Source organism: Myodes glareolus, chromosome 1, assembly GCF_982192425.1.
Source record: "Myodes glareolus chromosome 1, mMyoGla1.1, whole genome shotgun sequence".
NCBI classification, from domain to species: Eukaryota; Metazoa; Chordata; class Mammalia; order Rodentia; family Cricetidae; genus Myodes; species Myodes glareolus.
Genome location: NC_142026.1, coordinates 50,319,840 through 50,346,388, shown reverse-complemented (window position 1 = coordinate 50,346,388; position 26,549 = coordinate 50,319,840). Strand labels below are relative to the sequence as shown.

The following is a 26,549-nucleotide window of genomic DNA, read 5'->3' as shown; positions in this document are numbered from 1 at the left end:
CAGATTCAAACCACTTGTTCCATAAGTGCCGGAGATCCATTTATCCAATGACTTCTGGTGACAGTGGGAATTACTCTCTGTAGCCCCCTTCACATTCAAATTAAGGAAACACATTTCTACTGGAGTTTCCCAACACCACTTAAAAATTAGGGATTAGATGAATTACCTCCAAGGATGCAATTAGAGCCAGAAGGCCTGGTTAATCATCAGAGTTGTAATCTACCAAGTTTCATTACTCTTTTATTTCATTTGCTATATGAAATGTGTGTACACCCATGCATACATGTGTCTCAGCCTGCCTGGGGAAGGGACTGTAGATCACTACTGTGTCCAGTTCTGGTTCTTTGGAATGTGTGTGAGAGACAGGCCTTCTTGTGCTTTCACAGAAGAAACCCCTGTGTGTAACAGCAGAAGAGCAGCAGAGGTGAATATTTCCCATCTTATCCAAAATAAGATGTTCTGGGACCAGAAGTATCTCTTACTTTGGAGTTTTCTGAACCTGGGGAATATTGGCATGAATCTGCTGATTGAAGTATCTTAATCTGAAAACTCGAAGCTGGAAATTGTCCTAAAAATCTAATGTTTTTTCAAGATACTTTGGATTCTGGATTATTTCAGATTTTAATTGTGGATTCTCCTGTGCTTGCTTCATAGCTGGCTTGGAGTACTCTGTGATACAACACTGCCTGACAGAGGATACCAGCTTTATCCATGCCCTCAACAATTAAGACACAGATTATGAACTTCCTGGCCCTGCTTTGCACTTGATCCAAATACTGGCCTCAGTACAGAGGAATGGCATGCAGGGCTTGGAGGTTGTGGATAGAGGAGAACATGGGTACAGTGGCACCAGCACTCTTCAGGTTGGTTGATTACCTATTGTGTTTGGGAGTATACGTGTGAATATTCACCATGCCATGTATGTGGAGGTCAGAAGACAGCTTAGAAGAGTTGCTCCTTTCCTTCTATCTTGAGTTTAGGATATTGATCTCTGGTTATCAGGCTTGGCAGGTTGCTCTCTTACCCACTGACCCATTTTTTCTGGCCATGTTCTTCTAGTTTAATGATGTCTCCAGATGCCACTGAAGAATAAAAAGATTGACTTTTGTCCATTTATCTTGTTAGTCCCCACAATGTTGTGGATATACCCCTGTTTTCCCACTTGCTAGGCAACAGATCTACTATTGAACTCTAGCCTAGCTCCACATTGGGCATTTTTCCTGGGCAGACTGTTTCATGTATTGAATAAGTAGACACAGTGGGCATAGAAATCACAGGCCTGATGACGTGTACCCCCTGGTCAAGAGGTGGCACCATATTTTAATATTTGGAATTATCAACATTAGAGGCTTTGGTACATATCATGTATAGCCCAACATCAATTTGTCAAATTCAATTCCCTGGTCTTTCAACTTGTGAAAGTGACTTTTCAGGCTTTCTTGACCCCATGTTGTATACAATAGGGCTCCAGTAGATTTCTGTTCCAAGGCAGTGTCTCACTATGTTGTCCTGGCTGTCCTGGTCCTCACTGTGTGTTGATCAGAGTGGCCTTGAACTCAAAGAGATCCACTTGCCTCTACCTCCTGAGTGCTGGGATTATAGGTATGAACCACTACTTTATGTTTTCAGTAGATTGTTTAGGTTAGCTGAAGTGTCTTGCTGTGTGCTGACCCCACTGAGTAAAACTTGGTTTGGTTTTCTGTGAGGGGCTCACATAAACTTGAAGCTCTTTGGATTTGGGAGCTATTCCTGAGACACTGGAGGAGTTTGCAAGGGTCTCACTGTAGGCTGCAAGGGCATGCACTCAGTCCACACATGTACTTCCCTTTCTGACAACTTCAGTCTCAGAGAAGTCAACACTGGCTGCAGGCCTCAGAGTTCCCTGTGCATGCTGCCATGGTGGTCCCTAATACTGGCAAGTGAGAGATGGGGAAAGTAGTGGAAGCAGAGGCTGAAGTTCGACTGTGGTGATGTGTCCTAACACCTAGCTGGAAGGAAGAGACCTACTTCCCCTTCAGGTCACAGCAGACTTGGAGCTACTTTATCCTGGTTCTGTGAAGAAGAGAGCCCCTCAGCATCGCTGCTTGCAATGGTTTAAAAGCCCTGTGTCTGAGATGAGGAAATACCTTTAGCTTCCCCTGTCTCTTCTGTCCTGTAATGTGCAACATGCAGCTTAAAATATAAAAAGCAGTATAGAAGAATATATGCACAAGCAACAAAGGAGAAATCATGCAGATGCAGGGAATTGTAGGCTAGACCAGGAGAGGACAGTGCTATCAGATGCAGAAAAGTGTAGGTTAGACCAGGAGAGGACAGTGCTATCAGATGCTGGGGACTGTAGGTTAGACCAGGAGAGGACAGTGCTATCAGATGCTGGAAGCTGAAGGCTAGACCAGGAGAGGACAGTGCTATCAGATGCAGGGAACTGCAGGCTAGACCAGGATTAGGCAGTGCTGTGGACATCTGAGATGCCTGAACTGGAAGAAAGACCTATAAAATACTATGACAGACACATCAACAGCTTAGAGGAAAAGATGGGCTGAATAGGTGAACAAATGCTCCACAGAAATGCTAATGACCTTGCTCATTGTTCTCATTGGTGGCTGCATGGATAAAGTAAGCACATGGATAATTACTGAGCATAAATCCACCCTAAAGTCAGACACACTTCATGCTCAGTTGTTTGGTAAACAATTATATTTGTGATTGACCCTAGCAGCTGACATGTACTAGGCAAGTGTTCTGCCAGCTCAATCTCTACCCTCTTTATGCGTTTTATTTGGAGCCCAGGGTAGGTTCCCAGGCTAGTCTTGAAGTTGTGATTTCCCGGCCTCACCCTCTTAAGTAGGCTGGGTAACAGTTTTGCATCACCAGGCCTAGCAACAATTACCTTCTGCCAGCTCTGAGATCTTTCCCTGAACTTCTTGGACATGGAAGTGGAGACATACAAGCCTTCAAAATTGCAGGAGGGTCTTCAGAATGATACTTTAGTTGACCACTAGATGTCAGTGTAGCATCAGGAATGAAATAGAACCAGTTTTTTTTTGTTTGTTTGTTTTGTTTTTCTCCTGAGGAGAGAGTGATTTTCTTCTGTGCCTGTTAAAAGTCAGGATTACCCACCATTTCTGAGGATTGCAGCTGGTTCTTGTGAGAAGGAGCTGTGGACATTCAGGATCAGAATTATTTCTCTTCCCACACCCATGGTTGAATTTTGATTTAATACTTCAACAGCTAGGTGGCTTCAACGTAACAGATGTTAAAAGGAGAAGAGGCATGGTCGCAGAGGACATTCATGAATTAGTGGCTGCCCAAGGTGTTGGAAGAGCAGGAGGCCAACCATCCCAGGGGAGAGGATGCACAGGTAGATTTTAATGAGTCCAACACAGGGCTGCTCTGATGAACGCAAGGGGCTTGACTTGTCACTATGGCTTCATCTTATGTTTATTTTTAATTTATTTTTGATGGTATTCTTTTCTCTTTCCCCATGAAAAGCTTTTCTGGTGACTTTGTTATGGCCATGGAGGGGCACTCATTGGAGTGTCTCTGCACTGAACAGTATATATCTGTCCACTATTGTGTATTATATACGTCCACGAGCTCATGAATTTAAGGTACTGGTGTCATTTTCCTGTGGCTAGTAAAACTCAAGCAGTTACTTAGGGAAATTGTTCCCAATTGAGATTATCTATTTTCACACTTAGTGTGTATATGATGACATTTATTGGTGTCATCTCATTGGAATTTCAACAGCATGAGAGACAAATTTTTGTGAGAGGGGCTTAAGACAGGTGTGATGGCAGGACCCCTTAATGCTGAGGTGTGTGCGAGGTGCAGGCAGCATTTGTGAAGGAGTGTAGCAATGACGAGTGACTGGCGCATGCTCAGGTAGCTTTCTAAGTGGTGTGATTTCAGGGAGCACCACAGCATGTCAGATTCCCTGTTTCTATCAGTATAGTAAGAAGCAAGCTCTTGTTCCAGGGAACTGCAGGGCCCAAGTTCCCAACAGTAGAGAGGAGAGTCCTTCCATCAGCAGAGGTGGCCAGCTTTCTTCAAGGTCATATTCTGGAATGCACATGCCTCTTGAGAGGGTACGAAAAGAGCCCTGCTGTGTCCCAAGGTACATCTGTAGCCTGCATCACTGATAGAGTCAGGATGTGAGCCGTGTCCCAAGGTACATCTGTAGCCTGTATCACTGACAGAGTCAGGATGTGAGCCGTGTCCCAAGGTACATCTGTAGCCTGCATCACTGATAGAGTCAGGATGTGAGCCGTGTCCCAAGGTACATCTGTAGCCTGTATCACTGACAGAATCAGGATGTGAAGGGAGCAAATGAGTAGGTAAAGATCAAAATTGGGGGTGGGGTAGGTTGAGGATCCGACTAGCTACACACAGGGATTCCAGTTTCCCTCCTAAGGATAATAAGATTCCACCTGATTAGGACAGAGCCTCTGGGGCTTGGCTTATCTCTGGTGTGTGTAACTAGGGACAAGTAGCTTGTTTTCTTATCCACTGGGCCCCACCCACCAAGGATCCCCATAAAGGGTTACAGGAAGGCAGGATAGGAGGGGACACAGTGTGCGGAGCTCACCCCTGTTTGTCACCTCCCTGGACTGACCACTTTGCTTTGCCTGGCTGAGGCCTGCTGAGTTCTGTCTGTTCTAAGCTGAGTTCTGTCTGTCCCATGCTCTGTACTTTTCAAAGTGTCCCCCACTTCCTGGAAATGCACTCTCTTTTGGAGCCACAGAGCACACATGTTTCCCACTGTTCTTGCAAGGCGATCCCTGTTAATGCTGAATCCCCAGCAGAGAGCTAGCCCCAATGGATATGAGAACTGCCCATAAATGTACTCTGATGGGCAAAGAGGCTCTTCTTTCTCTTTAATTAGGAAATTGATCAGTAACATGGATCAAAAAACTCTGCCTGTTGACCATATTCCTGGATGAGTGGTAATCAATGATGCTAATTTTCAATACATGATTTCTGCACTAGGCACTGATTGGAAGGAGTAAAGTTGTGTGACAGAGCACGGTGTGAGATCTAGGAAAGACACACACTCAAAGGACATCCAGGAGATTTTCTTTTACCCATCTAGCTAACATAGAATGAAATGGGAAAACATTCCTTATAGCTGGTCCTGAAGATAGATGTTTAAAAGTTGTTCCCTGTGTCACATGAATGACCATTTGTGCTCTTGGGTTCCAGTGACAAGAAAATGACAGTGCAGAGCTGGCAGGAGCCTCTGCCCCTTCTGATCCAGATGGGGGTCACTACTGGTAGGCAATAGAATCTTTAGGATGTGGGGACATGGGAGAAGTTAGGTCATAAAGAGGAGTGTAAGATCCTGGCTCATTTCTGATTTTTTTATTTTAAATTTTTAATTTATTTTACATGCTAACCACACTTTCCCCACCCTCCTCTCCTGCCATTCCTCCACCACCACCTTTCTGCCCTCCATCCACTCTTCAGAAAGTGTAAGGGGAGTCAACAAAGTGTAGACTATCAAGTTGAGGCAGGATGAAGCTCCTCCCCCCCCCCACCCGCATCAAGTCTGAGCAAGGCATCCCACCATAGGGAGTGGGTTCCATGCACCAGGAACAGATCTTGGTTCCACTGGTAGGGGTCCCACAAGTAGACCAAGCTTCACAACTGTCACCCACATACAGAGAGCCTAAGTTGGTCCCATGCCTGCTTCCTAGCTGTTGGTCTTGAGTCCATGAATGTCTCACAGGCTTGGTTCAGCTGTCTCTGTGGGCTTTCCCATCATCTAATCCCTCCTCCGTCTCTTCGACTGGACTCCCAGAGCTCGGCCTTGTACTTGGCTATTCATCTCTGCATCTGCTTCCATCAGTTACTGGATGAAGGGTCTGTGGTGACAATTAGGGCAGTCACCAATCTGTTTACAGGAGAAGACCAGTTCAGGTACCCTCTCCACTATTGCTAAAAATCTCAGCTGAAGTCATCCTTGTGGATTCCTGGAAGTTTTCCTGGTACAGGTTTCTCTCTAACCCCAAAATGACCCCTCTATCAAGATGTCTCTTTCATTGCTCTTTCTTTCTGTCAGTCCCCCATATGGACAATCCGGATCATTCATATTCCCATCCCCGCCCTCTGTCTCCCTCAGCCCCAGTTTATCCACGAGATCTCATCTATTTCCCCTTCCCAGGGCAATCCATGTATCCCTCTTAGGGTTCTCCTTGTTACCCAGCTTCTCTGGGACTGTGGATTGCATCCTGGCTATTCTTTGATTTACATCCAATATCCACTTATGAGTTAGTACATACTATTTTTGTCTTTCTGGGTCTGGGTTACCTCACTTAGGATGACTCTTTTCTAGTTCCATCCTTTTGTCAGCAAATTTCATAATGTCTTTTTTTCCCTTTTTTCTTTTTTGCTGAGTAATATTCAATTGTGTAAATGTACCACATTGTGTAACTGTTCTTCAGTTGAGGGCATCTTGGTTGTTCCCAAGTTCAGGCTATTACATCTGGCTATAGACATTGCTGAGCAAGTGTCCCTGTGGTATGATTGAACACCTGAGAGTGGTATTGCTGGTTCTTGAGGTAGAGACTCCCAATTTTCTGAGAAACACCCATACTTATTTCCAAAGTGCCTGTACAAGTTTGCACTCCCACCAGCCGTGGAGGAGTGTTCCCCTTACTACAACACATCTGTAACAAAGCAGTCATCAGTACTTTTGATCTGAGCCATTCTGAGAGGTGTAAGATAGCATCTCAGAGTCATTTTGATTTGCATTTTCCTGATTACTAAGGATACTGAGCAGTTCCTTAAATGTCTTTCATCCAATTGAGATTCTTCTGTTTAGACTTCTGTTTAGATATGTTCCCTTTTTAAAATGGAATTATTTGGTATTTTGATGTCTTGTTTCTTGAATTCCTTATCTATTTTGGATAGCAGTCCCCTGACCTTAGCACAGCTGACACAACGTTGTAGGCACCATTCTGACCCTAGAACCCAGCAAGTAGGTCCCAACACCTGCTAAAATGGCAACAAAGACCTAATCCTTAAAGACATAGTCAATAGTTCCAGGATCCAGAATCTAAATGTACTAGTCTTGCCTTTGACTTCTATAGTTCTGCTTCTTGCTAACTAAATTATGTCAACTCAGGAGATAGTTTTTGTGCTTAGAAGATCAGAGGCAGTGAGTCTTGGGGCTGCATCATTTGTGCAAGTTTCCCATGCAGCTGCTGGCCAAAAATGAAGACTTTCTATTCAACTTTGAGTGTCCATGTGTGCTCTTTGTTAGAAATACCACAGAACAGAATCACAGTGGAGACTCTTCAAAAAATTAAAAATGAATCTACTACATGACCCAGTTATACCACTCATGGGTATATACACAAAGCATTTCAGTTCTTTATATTAGAGGCATATTTGCACATCAATATTGATTGCAGCATACTTAAACTAGTCAGGCTTCCTTAGAGGAACAGAACTGATAGAATCTGTTCATCTATGTATATATAGAAAGATGATTTATTAAAGTGGCTTATAGGCCATCATCTACCTATTCCAATAATGGCTGTCTACCATCAGAAATGTCAAGAGTAGAGTAATTGTTCACACCATGAGGATAGACATCTCAGCTGGTCTTCGGTATACTCTGGAATTCCGAAGAAGTAGGCTCTAATCCCAGTGAAGGAATGGACATGCTAGCAAGAGTAAGGGCCAGCCAGCAAAGAGCAAAGGGCTTCCTTCTTCCTTACCCTTTATATGGCTGCCACCTGAGGGTGTGGTCAAAGTTAAAGACAGAACTTCCCATTTCAAAAGAGCTGGATTAAATTGGGTATTTCTACTTCAAATGATTTAATTTTTTAATTAAGAAAGATCCCTTACAGGTGTACCCAATCAATTGGGTTTTAGTTAATTCCACATGTGTTCAGGTTGACGCCAACAGTAGCCATTGCAACAGTACACAGTAGCTACATTAGGAAAAATGCCTGGGTGTCAGCAACAGAGAAAGGTATAAAGAAAAGGTGATGTATCAGCATAATGGAAAATTACTGATTCATAAAAGAATGGAAATTATGTTTTTTTGCAGGAAAAAATTCAGTGGAGATAATCATATAAATTAGCCAGGTTCTGTAAACTATCCATGTTTTCTTTCATATGTGGTTCCAGATTATATTTGCATAAATGAAATCCTGTATGCATATGTTTCATGAAGTTAAAGACAAAGCTCTGTAGCAGAAAATGATGACTAAGCACTGTGGGGAGAGATGAGAAACGGGCACACTGTGGTAACAAGGAGTGCGCTCAGTGTTTAGTATGTGCTTCAAGACATACCATGTCCAGTGAATGACGTCACAAGGAGAAGGATTTTAATACCACTATAGCTTTTTATTAATTGATCTGAGATTAAATACATATTTTGTGAGCTTTATTTCATATAGAATATGATACTGCAATTAGAAAACATAAATGTTAAATTATCAGAGAGAAATATTTAACCATTCATTACTCACAAATAAAATAACAGACTTAAGATTTTTAGAGAATTTTACTAAGTACTCAAATATGTGAGAATAAAAATATTTTATATATCCATCTATATCTACATGTCATGTATACGCTTCTACTTGTACTAATGCATCAATATATTCACATGAGTCTTCAAAACCTATGTAAGCATGTGTTTTGGTACTTATATCTCTTCTTAGTCACATTGAACAGCACTTTATTCTGAAAACCTGGCTAGCTCTTACATTGCATAGCCATAATATTTTGAAATTTCCATATCCTTCTCCCTCTGAAGGAAAAACTGCAGTTTTCCCAGAGAGGTGTACTTGGCAGCATTCTCTCGCTCCTGCTGAGCCCGCCTCTTCATGGCTTCCCTCTCTGGCCTCTGCTCTTCAGTGATTGGCTGTGAGATTACTGGCCCTGGAATGTCCACTTTCCTCCATGGAATGGGTTGGCAACTGAAGTCTAGCAGCAGGTATTGGGTTTTAGCTTTGGGAGATGACAGGGCCTTGTTCCTGGCAGCAGAAAGAGGCTCCCTGTGGAGTGAAGTGTGAGATGATGCTCTGTAGGGTGCAGGCCTAGAGGCAGCCGGCTGAGGCTCAGTGAAAGACTGGATGGGCTTGGTCACGTTAGGTCGTGTGGCGTTTGGCAGAGCTGGCTTATCAGAGGCCATCAACGATGTGCTGGCAGGAGCTGGTTGGGATGACTTGAGTGTGGGAGGCTGAGCTGAACGGGAATGAGGTCTCACTGGGTAAGCACTGGGCCTGCGTGAAGCCAGGCAGAGAAGCTTTCTAGAAACAGGTTTGGTTTGAGGCTTGTCCAGGACTGGGAAAGGCAGAGGTACTAACTTGACCTTCCCAGGTGGGGGCAACTCATACTGAGATGGAGATGGATACTCCTTCTGAGCAATGCTCCCTGGTCTCTGAATCTTGCCCAGGCTTTTGTCAAGGGTTTGGCCCTCACGTGGCATATCCAGCAGTGATGTGGTATCTGGGCCTGTCCTGGGATCTTTGTTGCTGCTGAAGTTTAGCAGAGCCCGGGAGGAGGAGATGCCAGTTTTCTTCTCACTCTTCTTCCCCAGTGGGTGAAAGACCTGCACGGACTCCAGCATGTGCATGCCGAGGTGAGTGCGAGGCTTCTTAAAGCTGTCATGGCTGAGCTCAGGTGGATTCCTCTTCCTCTTGGTCTTTGGGATGGTGGACTTTTCTTCTGCCTTGACTCTGTGATTTGATGGCTTTAGCTCCTCTGTTTTCTTGGAGTTGTTTTCTCTAGTCTTCTTGGCCTTGTCTTGCCCATGTGCCCTAGCTCTGCTGCACTTGCTGGGTGTGACTTTCTGAGCTTTGCCCTCCATGTGGTTGGCCATGTTGTCGAAAGCCCCTTCACTGAACCCAGCACTGCCCACAGCCTCTTCTCCCTCTCCCAGTCTCTGGAGCTGGTTTCTGGCTTGAGGAGCTCCATCAGGCAACTCAAAGACTTTCTGGTCATTCTTTCTCACTTGGTCTGAGGGTACACTGATGACGCTGGAGCTCTCCAGGGCCTGATCTCTCCTGATGACTGTGGAGTCTTTGGATTGAGTTGCTCTGGGATCTTGGAATTGGTTTAGTTCTGTGAGGGAGTTGAAGAGTTGGGGAAGGTGAATATCTGCCACGAGTGCAGTCATCTCTGCAAAGTCCATGTTGGAGTCCACCACACTCTGAAGCACCCCAGGCTCTTCCTGCCCTAGGCTGCTGTTTCCCAAGGTGGCATTGTCAACAAGGTCCTGCTGTAGGCTTTCAGCATCAGTGTATTTCAGGGTCTGCTGCATGTCGGGGTGCGCTAAAGGTAGGAGTGCTGGGTCTTGGTTTTCTTTTGTGCCCTCATAGGTATCCAGAGGCGTTGATAGATCGGCTCTCTTGAAATCCAAGTTGTTATTTTCTGTTTGTTCCGGGCTTGGAGCTGGAGGCAAGGGCAGGAATTCTGAAGGACTGTGGATGGGGGCAGTTAATGACCTGTCCTCACTGACAGGTGGTGTCCTCATTCGGGTATCATGGGTGCAGGCATTGCTAAGGTCAGGACTCTGCAGCAAACAGAATGTCTGACCTGAAGGTGTCAATTCTAGGGGCGTCTCCATTTCCACCTCTGAAAAAGAGTCAAGTAAGAAGTCAGTGCCTGGTAAGTGAGATGCTCCCCTCCTGTTCCCCTCCTTTCAGTGCTCCTCAGTACTCAGCCCCTTCAGCAGTGGGAAGGCATTCCTATGAGCTCTGCTTGAATAGCAAGGGGCAGCACCTCTACTGGGAGACTCGTGGTGACTGCTCTGTTCTTTTTGGTGATAACTCAATGTCATGTTTTCACAGATGATTGTGTGTTCCTTTGTGTTTGTGTGGTGTGTGCATGTGTCTTCACCATGGGGAGGTTACAGAATTCCCTTAGTGTGTGCTCCTCTCTTGCTTTACCTTCTGTCTTTGGAAGTATACCCCTCATTTTCTTGAAAGTTTGTTATTAGGCAGGTTGTCTGGTCCATCATTTTTAAGAACTTATCCATCTCTTCCAACTTCTTTCAGTTTTTGGCATTATTTAAATACCCCCAGAATCTTGGCTTTTTATGTGGCTTTAGGTATCCAAACCAAGTTCCTCACTCCTGTAAGGCAAGCAGTTCAAGAGCCCAGAATGTTCTCCAGTCCAAAATTTCACAGTCTTGTTATTAGTGACATAAAAATTGGTTTAAGAAAGTAAAATCAGCCAGGGAGTGGTGGCACACATCTTTCATCTCAGCACTTGGGAGGCAGAGGTAGTCAGATCTCTGCATTCGAGGCCAGCCTGGTCTACAAAGCAAGCTCCAGGACAGTCAGGGTGGAATAGAGAAACCCTGTCTCAAAAAACAAAGCAAAAGAGAAAAAACAAACAAAATGGTAAAATCTTTGGGCTTGTGTGTGACTGTGTTGTAGAAAACATGTCCTAGTGATCATGGTCTTTGCTCCTGAGAGAGAAAGAGAGAGAGGGAACAGGGAGGGGAGAGAGAGAGAGAGAGAGAGAGAGAGAGAGAGAGAGAGAGAGAGAGAGAGAGAGAGAAGTTTTGCCCAACTTAGCAATTGTACACGGGTTATACTGGATTCTGGGTGCACGTATATTTGTAAGAGAATTGCAGGGCCAGTACTTGGAATCTGGGAGTAATAGTTCCTCCAGGATTGGTTTGGAGTTGCATTGCTCTGGAGTCAGGGAAAATCAAGTGTTATGAAAACAGAAAGGCCTCTGGGTCCTCTAGAGCCCTGAGCAATAGATTAGGAAGGAGGTGATTGCTGTGTGTTGATGGATGGGACTAATTAGCTTGCACGGTGACATGTGTGTCTGTGGGGGTGCTCCTAGGACATGACTTAATGAGGGATGGATGCCACTCATTGCCCTGCATTCTCTCTCATTATAGAGACTGAAGACTGGGATGACGAGCCCGAGGCAAACCTAACCTATCAGAACTCACATTCTCCCTTTGTATGGACTGTCCACTACTGAAAGGTAGAGTTGTGCCTTCTTTGTTTGAGGGTTGATCTCGCTCCTTCCCCTCCAGGCTCTGTACTCACCTTGAAGGCTGGTGTCTGTCATGGCTTGAGCAGATGTGGGATAGTAGAAGGCAGAGGTGGAAAAGGGTGTTTGGATGTTCATTGGCTGAAACTCCTTTAGCATCATCACCATCTCTGGTTGCAGGGAGGAGGCCTGAGTTCCAGAGTAGGACACAAGGCCATAGGCCTGCAGGCACTGCTCGAGTTCTCCCGCCATCAGAGGGCCCAGGCTGTTGAGGCTGTAGTAATAGAGCTGGCTGCCATCCTGGTAGGAAGGTGCCAGGTTGTATCCTTGATTTGGCACCTCTGATGGTGTGGCCTGGACAAGGCTGGCAGAGAGTGTCGGATAAAGAGGGACTAAGGCATTGGGATCTAGAATATTATCACACTGGGCTGTCATAGCCAGGGAGGAGAGTGTGGTATTCTGGTCAATGATAGTTACAGTGAAGTCCTGGAATGCAGTTTCCCTCCTATCAGTGCTTCCGGTGAGATCACACTGGAGAACGCCTGCATAGGGGAGTGCCAGGGTGGAGATCTGGCTTTGGTCCATTAATGCAGTCAACATGGTAGTGCCAGCTCGTTGGTAAAGACAGGCATTGTCCATGAGCTGCTGGCAACAAGTGCTGGAGTCTGATGGCAGGAGCCATGCTGAGCTCGTGGCTGGTGTGGAGACCCCGTAGAAGTTGCATATACTTTCTGCTGAGGGTGTGGCATTCCTCAGCACAGGCACAGAGGGTTGCAGAACACATTCTGCCCCAAAGAACGGTGCACTTTGGCAATTTTCTGTAGGAAACAGGAGGACAGTGGGAAAATGGTGAGATGGAAGCTTTCTCGCTTCCTGTGAGGAGCTGTGCTATCTCCAGGTTGTACTGTCTGGGAGAGTCTAACACCTGTGTTCCCTCACATATCCCAAACAAATGGGTTCAGAATGATTCCTGTTACTATATAGAATGATACTCATTTAAAAGGCTGTCTGTTCTTCCCGTGTGGAACTGTACTCCCTAGTTGATCTGCTTTAACCCTCACTGTGATCTAGACACCACTGTTCTTTCCCCTGCTTTGTCTTGCTCTAATATCTGCTGTGACACTGCCTTACAACTGTGTCCTAGAACAGAAGGTTTGGAGTAGGAGAACCTTAGACAGCTTCTTGTGGCCATGTCTTTACCCTATTCTGTGCAGATTTTACTCTGTGTAGACACAGGGTCTCATTCTGGTCTTGAAATCACACAGGTAGGCCTGCTTCTCCCTCCAGAGTTCTGGCCCCATAGACATTTGCCATGACCACCGGGCTTGTCTCTACTTTGAGCTTTTTAAGTAAATGATGTATCAGGAATTTCATATATAAGTACTATGTTTAGGTAATTATATGTTCTTCCTCTAACTCCTCCTGTTTCCCTCTACTTCTTGTATAAGTCATGACATCTTATTTTTGTATAACCATTAAGTACGTATGCATATATGACTATAAGAATAAAACCTGATGATAAAATTTCACGGTGCTTGCCTATGTTTCATGTGACATCTTGGGAATACTGATGTAGTATGGGGTTCCTCTCTGAACAAGATTGTTTCTTAATTTAATAATTGGTTAACTTGTTCTTAAATGATCAGTTCCTCAGTAACTGTTAATTTCTTGTAATTCTTCTAGTGGGCATCCTTGTGAGAAGTCGCCCACATGTGTCAGTTCTTGTCCTGAGAACAACTGACTGTGGAGTACCCAGCCCCCGTTGATAGCATCCAACACCACCAGTGCACATAAGATGTTGGGAAGGCTCTAGAAGATGGGCTGGGTAGATGTTAAGAGCCAGAGACCAGTGTGGGATTTTGTTTTCTATAATTGATAGGGAACCTTTCCTAGACTAATCTCAGCAGTGTGGTTGCCTAAAAATGGCTTGGAATATGATGATATCTTGTGCCTTTAGATTTAAAATCTCTGGCTGTCTGTAACATTCAGTTCTCAACTCCCTTCATGTCCCTCTCCAGTCATGTGTGCAGTTTATCTTCTGTTATTTCTGTTTTCTAACCCCTGGTAAGAACCAAAGCCAACTATGACACTCAACCGGAGATATCTATATCAACATGAATAGTGTGCCCATTAAACAAAGATTTAAAAGCATAGTGAAAGGAAGCGGAGAAGTGATCGAAAGAAACATTTTAAAGTTTCTTTCCTTACCTGACATGGTCAGAGGGAGATTATCAGCAATCCACAGTACAATGGAACAAGGTAATTGGTCATCCTTGTCTGATCATCTGACCTCAGTGGCAAGTGTGTCCAGTATCAGACAGCACTTACTGGTCACTGGTCACAGGTGACTGTGATGATCCGAATTTGTTTACAGGCATCACCATGGAAACATCAAGATTCTACCAGATGCTGGTAGGGTAGGAGGGAGAATGATGTCATAAATAGGCAGCAGCCAATGGGGATGTCTGATTCCTAGCTAAATGATGGGATTGGATAGAGCAGATGCCAGAAGACCAACAGCAGCCATGAAGGCTGAAATTGGGCTAATGAAAGGAGGAAATTATGGTATAGGAATCCTGCTTCCCATGGCGTTTAGCCTAGGCTATCATGGCAGTGCTTCTTCTAAGGTTCACTGATGAAGCTGTGCATGATGTGCACATGATATATCACATTCTAACAGAATGTGTCCCATCAGCCTACCCTGTCCATACAGTCTAGTCTTGGGCAGGAAGCAGAGGAACACCTAGGCTGAGGGAGCTCATGTGGGAAACCATTTCAGCTGATCTGCTTTATGAACTGTTTATTAGGGTCTGAGAGAAATTCTGTAAAGGACCATCAGTCACGTATGCAGTCAGCAAGAACATTTATTAAAAAAGCTGCCAACATGTTGGGGTGACAAATGGCAGTCCCCAGAGAAGCTCACACACATCTTTTATACAGGGTTAGGGCATTCTAGAGAGGAGAGGCTATTCTGGGGACTGATTGGTGGGTATAAACCAAACTTTCATAGGATTGGCAGGTGGTTCTAGGAACTTTGCAATAGCAGGGTATGGAAAACTATCTTTAACTAGCAGGAGGCTGTGGGGCATCTGCTGAACTAGCAGGAGGCTTTGGGGTCCCTGGTAACTGATTGCTCCTGAGTTGTGGTTTTTCCAAGAACTGCTTGCTCAACTGCCAGTTCCAGTAAACCAAACTAAGGCCTAGTCCCTGACAGGGGTTGTTAGAAACCTGTCATGCTTGTGGTCTTGCTCTGTGTCCCTCTCATTCCTCCTTGAGTAGAATTTCAAATCCTTGAGATGTTTTTCTTCTAAATTTATAGGCTTGCATTGTTGTTTAGAACCACTAGTTGGACCATAGAGATCTGCTCCTTTATAAATTTGACTAGGGCGTTAATGATGCAAGGTCCATAGGTTAAGACCAACAGAAAGTGGATCAAGGGCCCAGCCAATGCTGACAGGAGAGTAATTAACCAGGGTGACCAAGTGAATAGAGATTCATATCATAGCTTTTTATTTTTTATACAGTTTTTATTGATATTTATTGAGCTCTTCATTTTTCTCTGCTCCCCTCCCTGCTTCTGCTCTAACCCCCTTCAACCCTCCCCCAAGGTCCCCATGCTCCCAATTTACTCAGGAGATCTTTTCTTTTTCTACCTTCTACTTCCCATGTAGATTAGATCTATGTAAGTCTCTCTTAGTGTCTGCATTGTTGTCTAAGTTATCTGGGATTGTGGTTTGTAGGCTGGCTTTCTTTGCATTATTTTTAAAAAACCACCTATGAGTGAGTACATATGATAATTGTCTTCCTGTGTCTGGGTTAGCTCACTCAAAATAATGTTTTCTAGCTCTATCCATTTTCCTGCGAAATTCAAGCTGCCATCATTTTTTTCTGCTGTGTAGTACTCCATTGTGTAAATGTACCACATTTTCCCTATCTATTCTTTGATCGAGGAGCATTTAGGTTGTTTTCAGGTTCTTGCCATGACAAACAAAGTTGCTACGAACATAGTTGAGCATATGTCCTTGTGATATGATTGAGTATCCTTTGGATATATACCCAAAAGTGGTATTACTGGGTCTTGAGGAAGGTTGTTTCCTAATTTTCTGAGAAATCACCACACTGACATCCAAAGGGACTGTACCAGTTTGCATTCCCACTAGCAATGCAGAAGTGTTTTTTCCCCCCTCACAACCTCTTCAGCATAAGTTGTCATCAGTGTGTTTGATCTTGGCCATTCTTACAGTTGGAAGATGGAATCTCAGAGTTGTTTTGATTTGCATTTCTCTGATGACTAAGGACATTGAACATTTCCTTAAGTGTCTTTCAGCCATTTTAGATTCCTCTGTTGAGATTTTTCTGTTTAGGTCTGTACTCCATTTTTTTTAATTGGATTATGTGATCTTTTGGTGTCCAATTTCTTGAGTTCTTTATATAATTTGGAGATCAGACCTCTGTCTGATGTGGGGTTAGTGAAGATCTTTTCCCATTCTGTAGGCTGTTGTTTTGTCTTGTTGACCATGTCCTTTGCTTTACAGAAGCTTTTCAGTTTCAGGAGGTCCCATTTATTAATTGTTTCTCTCAGTGTCTGTGCTGCTGGGGTTCTATTTAGGAAGTGTTTCCCTGTGCCAATGCATTCAAGTGTACTTCCCACTTTCTCTTCTCTAAGGTTCAGTGTGGCTGGCTTTATGTTGAAGTCTTTGATCCATTTGGACTTGAGTTTTGTGCATGCTGATAGATATGGATCTATTTTCATTCTTCTACATGTTGATATCCAGTTATGTCAGTACCACTTGTTAAATATGCTTTCTTTTTTCCTTTTGATATTTTTTGCTTCTTTGTCAAAAATCAGGTGTTTTAAGGGGGTGTGGATTAATATTCAAGTCTTCTATTTCTTTTCATTGTTCCTCCTATCTTTTCTTATGCCAATACCAGGCTGTTTTCAGTACTGTCGCTCTATAGTAGAGTTTGAAGTCAAGGATTGTGATGCTTCCTGATGTTCTTTTATTATACAGGATTGTTTTGGCTAACTTGGGCTTTTTGCTTTTCCTATTGAGGTTGAGTACTGTTTTTTCATGGTCTTTGAAGAATTTTGCTGGTATTTTGATGGGCATTGCATTGAATCTGTAGATTGCTTTTGGTAAAAATGCCATTTTTTACTATGTTAATTCTGCCTACCCAAGAGCATGGGAGCTCTTTCTACTTTCTGGTGTCTTCTTCAGTTTCTTTCTTTAAAGATTTAAAGTTCATGTCATATAAGTTTTCTACTTGTTTGGTTCGAGTTACAGTGTATAAGTATCTTAATCAGGGGGAGAAATATATAATGCAATATGATAAATATACATCTTAAAATTGTATCAATATACAAAATATCTTAAATAGAGGTAGAGACATGCATGCGTGCAATATGACAAAATAACTTTATATAGGTGTACAAATATTGTAAAGTGGAATAACGAATATAATTTGATCTTTTATCAGTATATAAGAAAGTATACAAGTGTAAATTTTCCATAAATAATAGCTCACTAGTATTCACTCTATTACTCACTATTATTACTATTATTAGTGTGAATAAGTTGAAATTAAATTACCTATTATCTCATTCAATCTTCCTTTTTTTTATCTCTAGGCCTACATAATTTCCACCCAAACTCCCAATCCTATGTGAGTAATAATCAAACCCTAAATGGTGTCTCTAACCATGAGTACAAACTTTGTGGGGAGAGAGAACGTTGCTTTCTTCAGTTGCTTCCTGTTATCATGGGGCATTGCCTTTCCTATGGGATCTTGTAAAATTAAAATGATGATTAAGTTTCAAGATTACTGTTTTGTACATATGGTCTCTGAGTAGTCAATAGGGTCTTTTTGTTTGTTTGTTTGTTTGTTTGTTTGTTTTGAAGTTCTTATTTGGAGTTCTGGCCAGAATGTTGTAAGAAGGTACACCATTTCCACTGCTGGTACCCCAAAACCAGTCTCATAGTAGTGCCATCAGCATCATGACGTCATATCAATCAGGTGGAGTCATTGTTGTGGTGCTCCATCTTCTTCCTGGAAGCTTCAAAGGTTATTGCAGGAAAATCTACTGTTCATTGCAGAAAACTGAAGCATTATTCATATAGACATATATCCAATGAAAGATATGATGTAAACAAAATGGTCATGGAGAAAGTAAAATATTTCCTTATACTATATCTTCTTTCTGTCCCATACCAGATGGTTCTTGACATGAGACAGAAATTCTGAATTTTTTTTAACTGCTTGTTTGGATTTAGAGAAGGATAGCCATTGTCTAGCTCCAAAGCCAGCTCTTATTTTTAAGTAGAAATATATATATATATATATATATATATATATATATATATATATATATATATATGTCTAAACAATCAAATTTTACCATGCAGATAATACAGCATCATAAAGCAGATTTCTTTTTGCTTGTTGATTCTTTATGGATAGCTACCTTTTTATCTTTAGGTATCTAGATGTCCAAGGTTTCTCTACTCTTTGAAGATGAATATTTTCCTGCAAGGACAAGGACAGAACCCTGCCCCAACACTTATGAGATTTTTCTTACCACCTGCATAACTGTCACCTCTGTGGATGAGCCATCATTTCTCTTTCTCAAGAGGTTTCTCCTTTTCAAACCGAATCTCTATCAATTTTGATGGTATCTATAGCTTTTTTTTTCCATGTGTAAACAAGTTCAAAACCCCTTCCCCAATGTAAGCACATCTCTTGGTTTCCATTGTGAGGTCAGCACATCCTTGAAATATACTAGCTGATGATGGAAGTCACAAAATAATCATACACCAGTTCAGAATGATGAATAATAAAAAGGTTATTTATTTAAGAAGAAAACTTACAGATCACTGTCCTAGATAACAGTCTTCTGTGCGAACAGGAACAGAGTCAACCAGCCAGAATTGGGAGCCAGAAGCAAGAGACCAGGCACATGCTTTACAACTGCTTTTAGAGTATCAGAGACCATACCCAAGTGGACTGGTATCTTAAAGGCTATTGACTGAAGAAGTGAAATGTGCTCACATAGCACCTCTCCCTTTTGTTTAAATAAGAGAGTTCCAAACCCAATACAAAACTATATACACTAGCAACAGATATCAAGTATAATTAGAATTACAACCAGCATAAACAATATTAAACAAGGAACACATGCTAAATGCAATATGAAAATATATTCTAAAAGTTGTATCAATATGCAAAATGTCCTAAAAAGAGGTAGAAAATTGCATATATACAATCTGACAGAATAACTTTGCATAGTTATACAAATAATGTAAACAAAAATAACAAATATAATTTGAAATTGTATCAATATACAAAAACTATACCAATGTAAATTTATCCATAAATAATAGCTCACAATTATTCACTCTATTACCAACTATTATTATCCCTTTATTTTGAACAAACATAGTTTTCACCCTAACCCTCTATGTAGTACAAGCAATAATCAACAATCCCTAAACTGTTCTCAACCCTACGGACAAACTTTTTTTGGGGGATAGGGGGAGTTATCTCCTAGGATTGCTTTCCACTGTTATGGGGGCAATGTTATTCTAATGGGATCCTGCAAAAGTAAAGTGATGGTTAACTAGATGTATAGATGCAAATGATTTCCGAGCAGGTGTTTTTTTTTTATTTTCCTAAAGTTCTTATTTGGAGTTCTGGCCAGAACATCTTGAGAAGGTGCACCATTTCAGCAGCTGGTACCCATAAATACCAGTCTTATAGTAGTGTTATCAGCGTCATGATATCATCTCAGTCAGGCAGAGTTCTTGCTGTTGGGCCCCATCTTCTTCCTGGAAATTTCAAAGATTACTTCAGGAAAAGGATCTGTAGGAAAATCTATTGTTCATTGTGGAAAACTTAAGCATCATTCATACAAACATACATTCAATGAAGAATATAATATAGACAAAATAGAGATGGAGAAAGTAAAATTTTTCCTAAAGTCTTCCTTCTGTTCCATACCAGATGGCTCCCGATACAAGACAAAAACTCTGAATGTATGTTTTAACAACAAGCGTGGATATAGAGAAGTACAGAGACATTGTTCAACTCGAAAACCAGATGAATACACACACACACACACACACACACACATACACACATTATACATACAAACGTGTGTGTGTGTGTGTGTGTGTGTAAATGTATGTGTAACCAGTACCTGGCCTCATTCATATTTTATTTTCTAGATGATCCATAGTGGATAGTTATTTTTCCTTCTGTCAGCATTCAAACATCCAGGGTCTCTTGAATTTTTGATGATGTGTATTGTCCTGTAAAGATAAGAGCAGAACCCTGCCCCAACCCTTATGAAGTTTTTTACCACTTGTGTGATTGCCACCACTATTGATGAGCTGTCATTTCTCTTTTCCAAGAGGTTTCTCCTTTTTAAAATGAATATTAATCTTGATATAATTTTTCTTCTCCTGTGGAAACAAGAGCAAAACCACTGTAGCATGTCTCCTAGTTTCCATTGTGAGGTCGACACTGGTTGATTCAATTCAGAAGTTTTTTTCCGTTATCCAGTGCTTCTCTGCTGCTGCTGTTCCTTTCTCATGAGTATTAAGAAAATTGAAGGTTAATAAAGCATTATGGAATCTATTTCTGGCAGTATTTTCCATCTCTTTCTGTTTATTCAGCATATCCTTTATAGTATGATTTGACCTTTCTATAACTGCCTTACCTGTAGAATTATTTGGTATACTGGTAATGTGCTTTATATTATAATAAGCCAAAACCCATTTCATTTTCTTAGATACATATGCTGGATCATTGTCTGTCTATTTGTCCAGGAATGCTCATGATAGTCATAACTTCCAATAAATGCAGGATTACTGAATCAGTCTTTTATGAGTTCAAGGCAGTGCCCATTGAAAACCTGAATATGTATGTATCTATGGTGTGGTGTACATATTTTAATTTACCAAATTCCATAAAGTGGAACACATCTATCTGCCATATTTTATTCCTTTGAGTACCCGTTGGGTTACTCCCTGAAGCCTATGGTGTTTGACTATAGAAAGAACAAGTAGCACATCTCTTTATAATCTCCTTAGCTTGTTGCCATGTAATAGAAAACTTTCTTTAAGCCTTGGCTATTGACATGATGTTTTTAAAATGAAATTCAGAAGCCTGAAACACACTTCCAATCAATCTGCATCACCTTGTGCTAGAGGACCTGGCAGACCCGTATGGAATCGGATGTCGGTTATGTATATAGAATAAAGTCTATTCCTGATTATATCTGAACCTATATGAATAATAAACTCAATCCTGCATCATCTGGTATAAATTCAGTGGTTTCAATATGCAAGACAACTCTTTCTGCGTATTGCAAACCAGTAACTATTTTGAGAGGTTCTTTAAAATCCCTTAGTACCGTGAGAATAGTACAGAAGTATAAGGGCTTTGTTCTACCTTAATTCTTCTGATTTGTAACCTGCCTTTCCTGGTTTATTTGCATCTGTATAAAATGTGCAGGCCCCAGTTATTTGTGTGCCATGTACAATTCAGAGAAGAATCCAAGTAGTTCTCTTTATAAGGTTAAGTCTATCGCTTTTGGAATAATTGCTGTTAATTTCTCCCAAAAACTTAGCATAAGCTCTTTGCCAAGTTTCTTTGTCTTCTCATATTTTTTTTTATTTCATCAGTAGTAAAAGGAACTGTATTCTATGCTGGGTCTATACCTGCTAATTGACATAGTCTCAATTTACCTTTTTTAATTAATTCAGAGACTTTTTCCACATAAGTTTTTAATTTTTTTACTTGGCTTATGTGGTAAAATTGTCTATTCTAAGATAATATCTTCCCTCTGCATTAAGATTCCTGTATGGGAAATTCTGAAAGGCAAAATGACTAGAATAAAATTAAGATTTGGATTCACTCTATCTACATGTGCCTCCTGTAATTTCTCTTCAACGACTATCAATTCTTTTTCAGCTTAAGCTGTTAATTCTCTGGGACTACTTAAGTCTTTGTCACCATTTAAGGTTTTGTTTAAGTGAACTATTAAGTCAGGTGTTATCCCAACAGCCGGCCATAGACTGGAAATATCATCTAAAAATCTCTGAAAGTCATTAAGAGTCCACAACCATTCTCTCCTAATCTGTGCCTTTTGTGTTCTAATTTTCTGTAAACCTATTTTGCAACCTAGGTAATTGACAGAATCTCCTCTTTGTATTTTTTTCAGGAGCAATTTTTAATCCTCATTTAGGCTAAACATTTTTACTTCTAACATTTTTTTCTAAAGTATCTGCATTTGAGTCAGATAACAAAATGTTGTCCATGTAATGGTAAATTATAGACTTAGGAAATTGCTTGCGTATTATTTCCAATGGCTGATTTATGAAGTATTGTCACAGGGTGGGACTACTGAGCATTCCCTGTGGGAGGATAGTTCACTGGTATCTTCTAGTAGGCTGAGAATTATTATAAGTAGGCACTGTGATAGCAATTTTTTCTTGATTCTTTTCTTGTAAAGGTATAGTGAAGAATCAATCCTTTAAATCAATAACTATATGAGGCCATTCTTTTCGTAATAGAAAAGGCAGAGGAATTCCAGATTGTAGAGGACCCATAGGTTGGATAACCTTGTTGAGAGCTCTTAGATCTTTAACCTTCTTCATTTTCCAGATTTCTTTTTAACAACAAATACAGGAGAATTCCAAGGGCTGGTTGATTCTTCAATATGGTGAACATCTAATTGCTCCTGTACCAGCTTTTCTAAAGCCTACAGTTTGTCTTCCATTAAATACTACTTTTTTAAAATCCATATAGGTTCCTCAGTTAACCATTTTAAAGGCAAGGATGTTAGTACCTCTGAAGGTTTGCTGGTTGCTTTGTGTTCTTGTACAGCCTGAATCGCTGGTGACCTTCCTTTATAATATCTTATAATATCCTTCCCAGAAACATGAGGTTTTGGAACTGCAGGAATGTCAACCTGTGTATTCCATTGCTGCAATTGGTCAAAGCCTTATAAATTCACTGCAATATTAGCTACATATGGCCTTAGCCTTCCTTTCTGTCTTCCTGATCCTATGCGTTCAACCAACCTCATGCTTTGTTTTACTTGAGATAGGGTTCAGATTCTTTGGAATTGAATACCTGCCTCTTGAATAGGCCAATTTGGATGCTAAGATTCTGGAATAATAATAGTCACATGCACACCTGTGTCTAGTAATTCCTCAATAACAATGTCATTTATATGCACTCTTTGCTTTGGTCTATGATCATTTATAGAAGTCTGCCAAAATATACGTTTCCTATTTCCTACTGGAGTTTTTGACTAGTCCTCCAGGTCTATTCCATCATCCAGAACTATGGTATTTTTTTTATAGTGGGCACTGGATTGTTTAATATTCCTGGTGAGACATGTTCTCCACAGTTCTTGGGAATGACGGCCTTGTTTGACATAGCGGCCTGTGAGAGATGCCCCATGGAGTTCCTGGTGGTATCAATTTGCCTTGTCTGTCTCTTATTGATCGATATTCAGTAGTCCAATGTTGATCTTTGCCATACCTCCTACATATACTAGAAAGGTGAGTCCTCCTATTCTTGCCATTCCTAGAGGAGACATTATTCCTAGGAATTTCTTGTCTATAGTCCCTTCTTAGATGTCTCATTCTTCCACAATTAAAATATTTGGCATTTTGGTGGCTTCTCATTCCATTGGCAATCACTTCTCCTACCCAAGCTTCAGTACTACAGTCAAATGTTTCACATTAATTTTATGCAAGATCCACTTATCTATGGGTGCTGATCTAACCTTTAGAGGCCCAAGGATCTTCTTACATTCTACGCTGGAATTTTCAAAAGCCAAGAATTCAATTACTACATGTCTAGCTTCAGGGTCTGTCATAACCTTAGTTAATCTTTGTAAGAAGTCAGTGAGGGATTCTCTCTGGCCCCGTTTAACCCTAATATATGACTCAGTACTCTTTTCTAGTTCCTGACCTGTCCCAGGCATTTAAAGCTGCTGTACTACATAGGGACAAAGTGTGTTCATCGTAGCGAGCCTGTTCCTGAGGATCAGAGTAATGACCCTTGCCAAGAATTTTATCTTTGGAAGTCTCAAATTCTTTTGCTTTCCCCAGTTGCTCTAAAATTTTTGCCTTTTCTCTCCAATAACACTTCCAAAGCAGCTAAGGTCCATTTTCTAGGACTGCTGATTAATTGAAGCCGATCTTGTGGGGTTGCTTTAGTGCTTAAAGACCAAGTTTTCATCATTTCCCTGACAAATGGTGAATGTAGCCCATAAGAAACTATTGCTTGTTTTACTTCTTTTGGTTCACTCATACATATTGGTCCCATGCATATTCTTTGGCTACCTTAGGGTACTTTGCGCCAGATGGTTTTTCTGAGGAAATTACCGGATATGTAGTTGAAACTCTGTTTAAGTCATCCATGGGTCTGGCATGTACTGATGAGGCTAAATCCTGTCCTTGTACTTCTGTCCCTGCTCACCAATTTTAATAAATTCCTCAATCTTTTCAAATCTTTTACTACTGCCTTTTTAAAAGTCTGAATCTCCTTTCCAGTGTTCTGTTCTAATATCCTCATTGAGGATTCCAACTTGTTCAGTAAGGATAATGTCTCATCCTTGAACATATAACTTTTCAACAGATTCCGACAGTTAGATTTAACAGCACAAATTCTTTCAGAAAATTTTGTCAATCTGATGTTATCCCTTTCCATAGTATTGAACCATTTTTAATGAGATAATATTGAAAACAAAGCAAATTCCTAGAATCAAATAATTGGAAGGAAAATAGCCTAAGTCTTGCACAATATCTTCCATAATATAAGCAAAATAGTTATTGAAATCCTAGATGTTATCAGTCATTTTTTGTAGTTTTTTCAGATCTTACAATGAATTGGAGTAGATGTAATAATCGTTATCATCCAGCAGGTGTCACAGTTGCAGCCATGTGATTGAAAGACGTTAGCAGCAACAAACAACATGTATTACTTACTTAGTTACTGAAAATATGCTTTGTTTAACAGATTAAGAACAGTTATTAAGACAATCAAATGATTCTGAGAGTTAGGGCCCAGGATAAAGAGATGACTCAAAGTTTTCCATCAGTGCAAGTTGCAGGCTGTGTACACTTCAAGGATTGCAGGCAGCAATGTGTGGGCTGGTGTATGGGTCACGAGCTGGGATCTCTGAGCTACAGCCTGCTGAGACTGAGGGCTGGCTAAAGCCCTGAGCAGGAGAGTCAGTCCCTAATGCACTACATGGTTGGTGGAGTGATCCCAAAAAGTGTGGGCTGCTCCCCACATTTGGGTGCCAGATGATGGAGGAAGATACAAAATAATCCCACACTAGTTCAGAATTATGTATAATAAAGGATTATTTATTTAGGGAAGACTTACAGATCATTCTCCTAAATTTTCTTCACAAATGTGGAACAGGAACAGAGTCTGGCAGCCGGAAGTGAGAGCTGGAAGCAAGAAAGTGAGCTCATGCTTTACAGCTGCATTTATAGTATAAGAGACCATGCCTAAGTTGGCAGGTATCTTAAAGACTATTGGCTGAAGGAGCAGAAGGAGCTCCCACAGCATATATCTTAAAGGCTATTAGCTGAAGGAGCAGAAGGAGCTCCCATAACATCTCAATAGGTTAAAGTGACCTGGGTTGAAGAGCAGGCTTGTGAGGTCAGTCCTTGTCAAAGACAATGTTTTAGTTTTGTTAGGCCTAGTTTTTTAGGCTTTTGGGTACCCATTACCTTATTGTGGCTCAGGGGTTTTCATGGCTGTAGGGGTTGAAATTCTAATCACAGGGTGAATAATGCCTCTAGGTCTTTCCCTATTGATCCTTTGACTTGGCGATATAACCTTAGGCCCCAGGTTTTTTCCTGACTCCAACCATATGTCTTCTTACAAGAATCAGTGAATTGAATTAGGGTTACATGCCCCTTCTCCAGAAAATAAGGACCATCAAGCTCCCATATTGTTTCATTCACCCTCTTTAGTTTGATAAAGTCTCTATCTCTTGGGAGCCTTCCACCAGGTGTATTCAGGAAATACAGTTCCATGAAGCACAGAACTAGTTGCTCACCCCCCACTATTCCCTATTTGGGCCTATCTATATCATGTCCAGGGCAAACATAAAAATGGTTGACTTTTTGTAACTTAGCATCAGATACCTTAGTCCAACCATAAAGCACCCCAAGATAAACTACAAATCAGGAGAACCGATCCCTAAAGAGGCTGCTTGGGAAGCATGGCTCAGGATCTTTCCTGAGTCAGTATTTATGACCTTCCATGTGAGAACAAAAGTAGGTGGTGGTTGTCATCCCCCTTGGTGACCTGACTGGAAAGCCCCAGCAGATATGTACTAAGGAAGCACAGGGACAAGTTCATCACTTAGCTGGGTCAGTGACTTTCTGCATTCTCAGTTTAGAGGGTCCTATAGGCATTCAGTGGCTCCCCAAAGTCCAAGGTTGACTCCCTCTGGAGTGTAGTAGACCTCCAAATCAGCCCATAGGTTCATATGTGGGAATGGTGAATCCAAGTGGGGACTGTGGGTGTGTCATGAT

At 41.5% G+C, this 26,549-nt stretch overlaps 2 protein-coding genes across 9 annotated transcripts in view; one reads left to right on the top strand and one right to left on the bottom strand.

Annotated features, from left to right (window-relative positions):
• The window catches only part of LOC125409678 (uncharacterized), a 44,102-nt gene that overhangs the window by 5,089 nt on the left and 12,464 nt on the right, over positions 1-26,549 (top strand). The window contains exons 3-7 of one of the 8 annotated variants that reach the window (XM_087906196.1): positions 655-863; positions 3,232-3,361; positions 9,560-9,601; positions 11,879-11,967; positions 17,606-17,640. In XM_087906196.1, coding sequence (XP_087762322.1) covers positions 801-863; positions 3,232-3,361; positions 9,560-9,601; positions 11,879-11,964 — 321 coding nt within the window. In that variant the 5' untranslated portion in view covers positions 655-800 and the 3' untranslated portion in view covers positions 11,965-11,967; positions 17,606-17,640. The remainder of the gene's footprint in view (positions 1-654; positions 864-3,231; positions 3,362-9,559; positions 9,602-11,878; positions 11,968-17,605; positions 17,641-26,549) is intronic. The other 7 variants (XR_015737861.1, XM_087906195.1, XR_015737858.1 and 4 more) reach the window with 7 other exon arrangements.
• Positions 8,352-14,348, bottom strand: LOC148123334 (uncharacterized protein C2orf78 homolog). Its single transcript, XM_087906188.1, has 3 exons — positions 14,185-14,348; positions 12,033-12,794; positions 8,352-10,596 (listed from the first exon to the last, which is right to left on the bottom strand). Exons 1-3 carry the CDS (start codon positions 14,189-14,191, stop codon positions 8,720-8,722), a joined length of 2,646 nt encoding a protein of 881 aa, XP_087762314.1. The 5' UTR covers positions 14,192-14,348; the 3' UTR covers positions 8,352-8,719.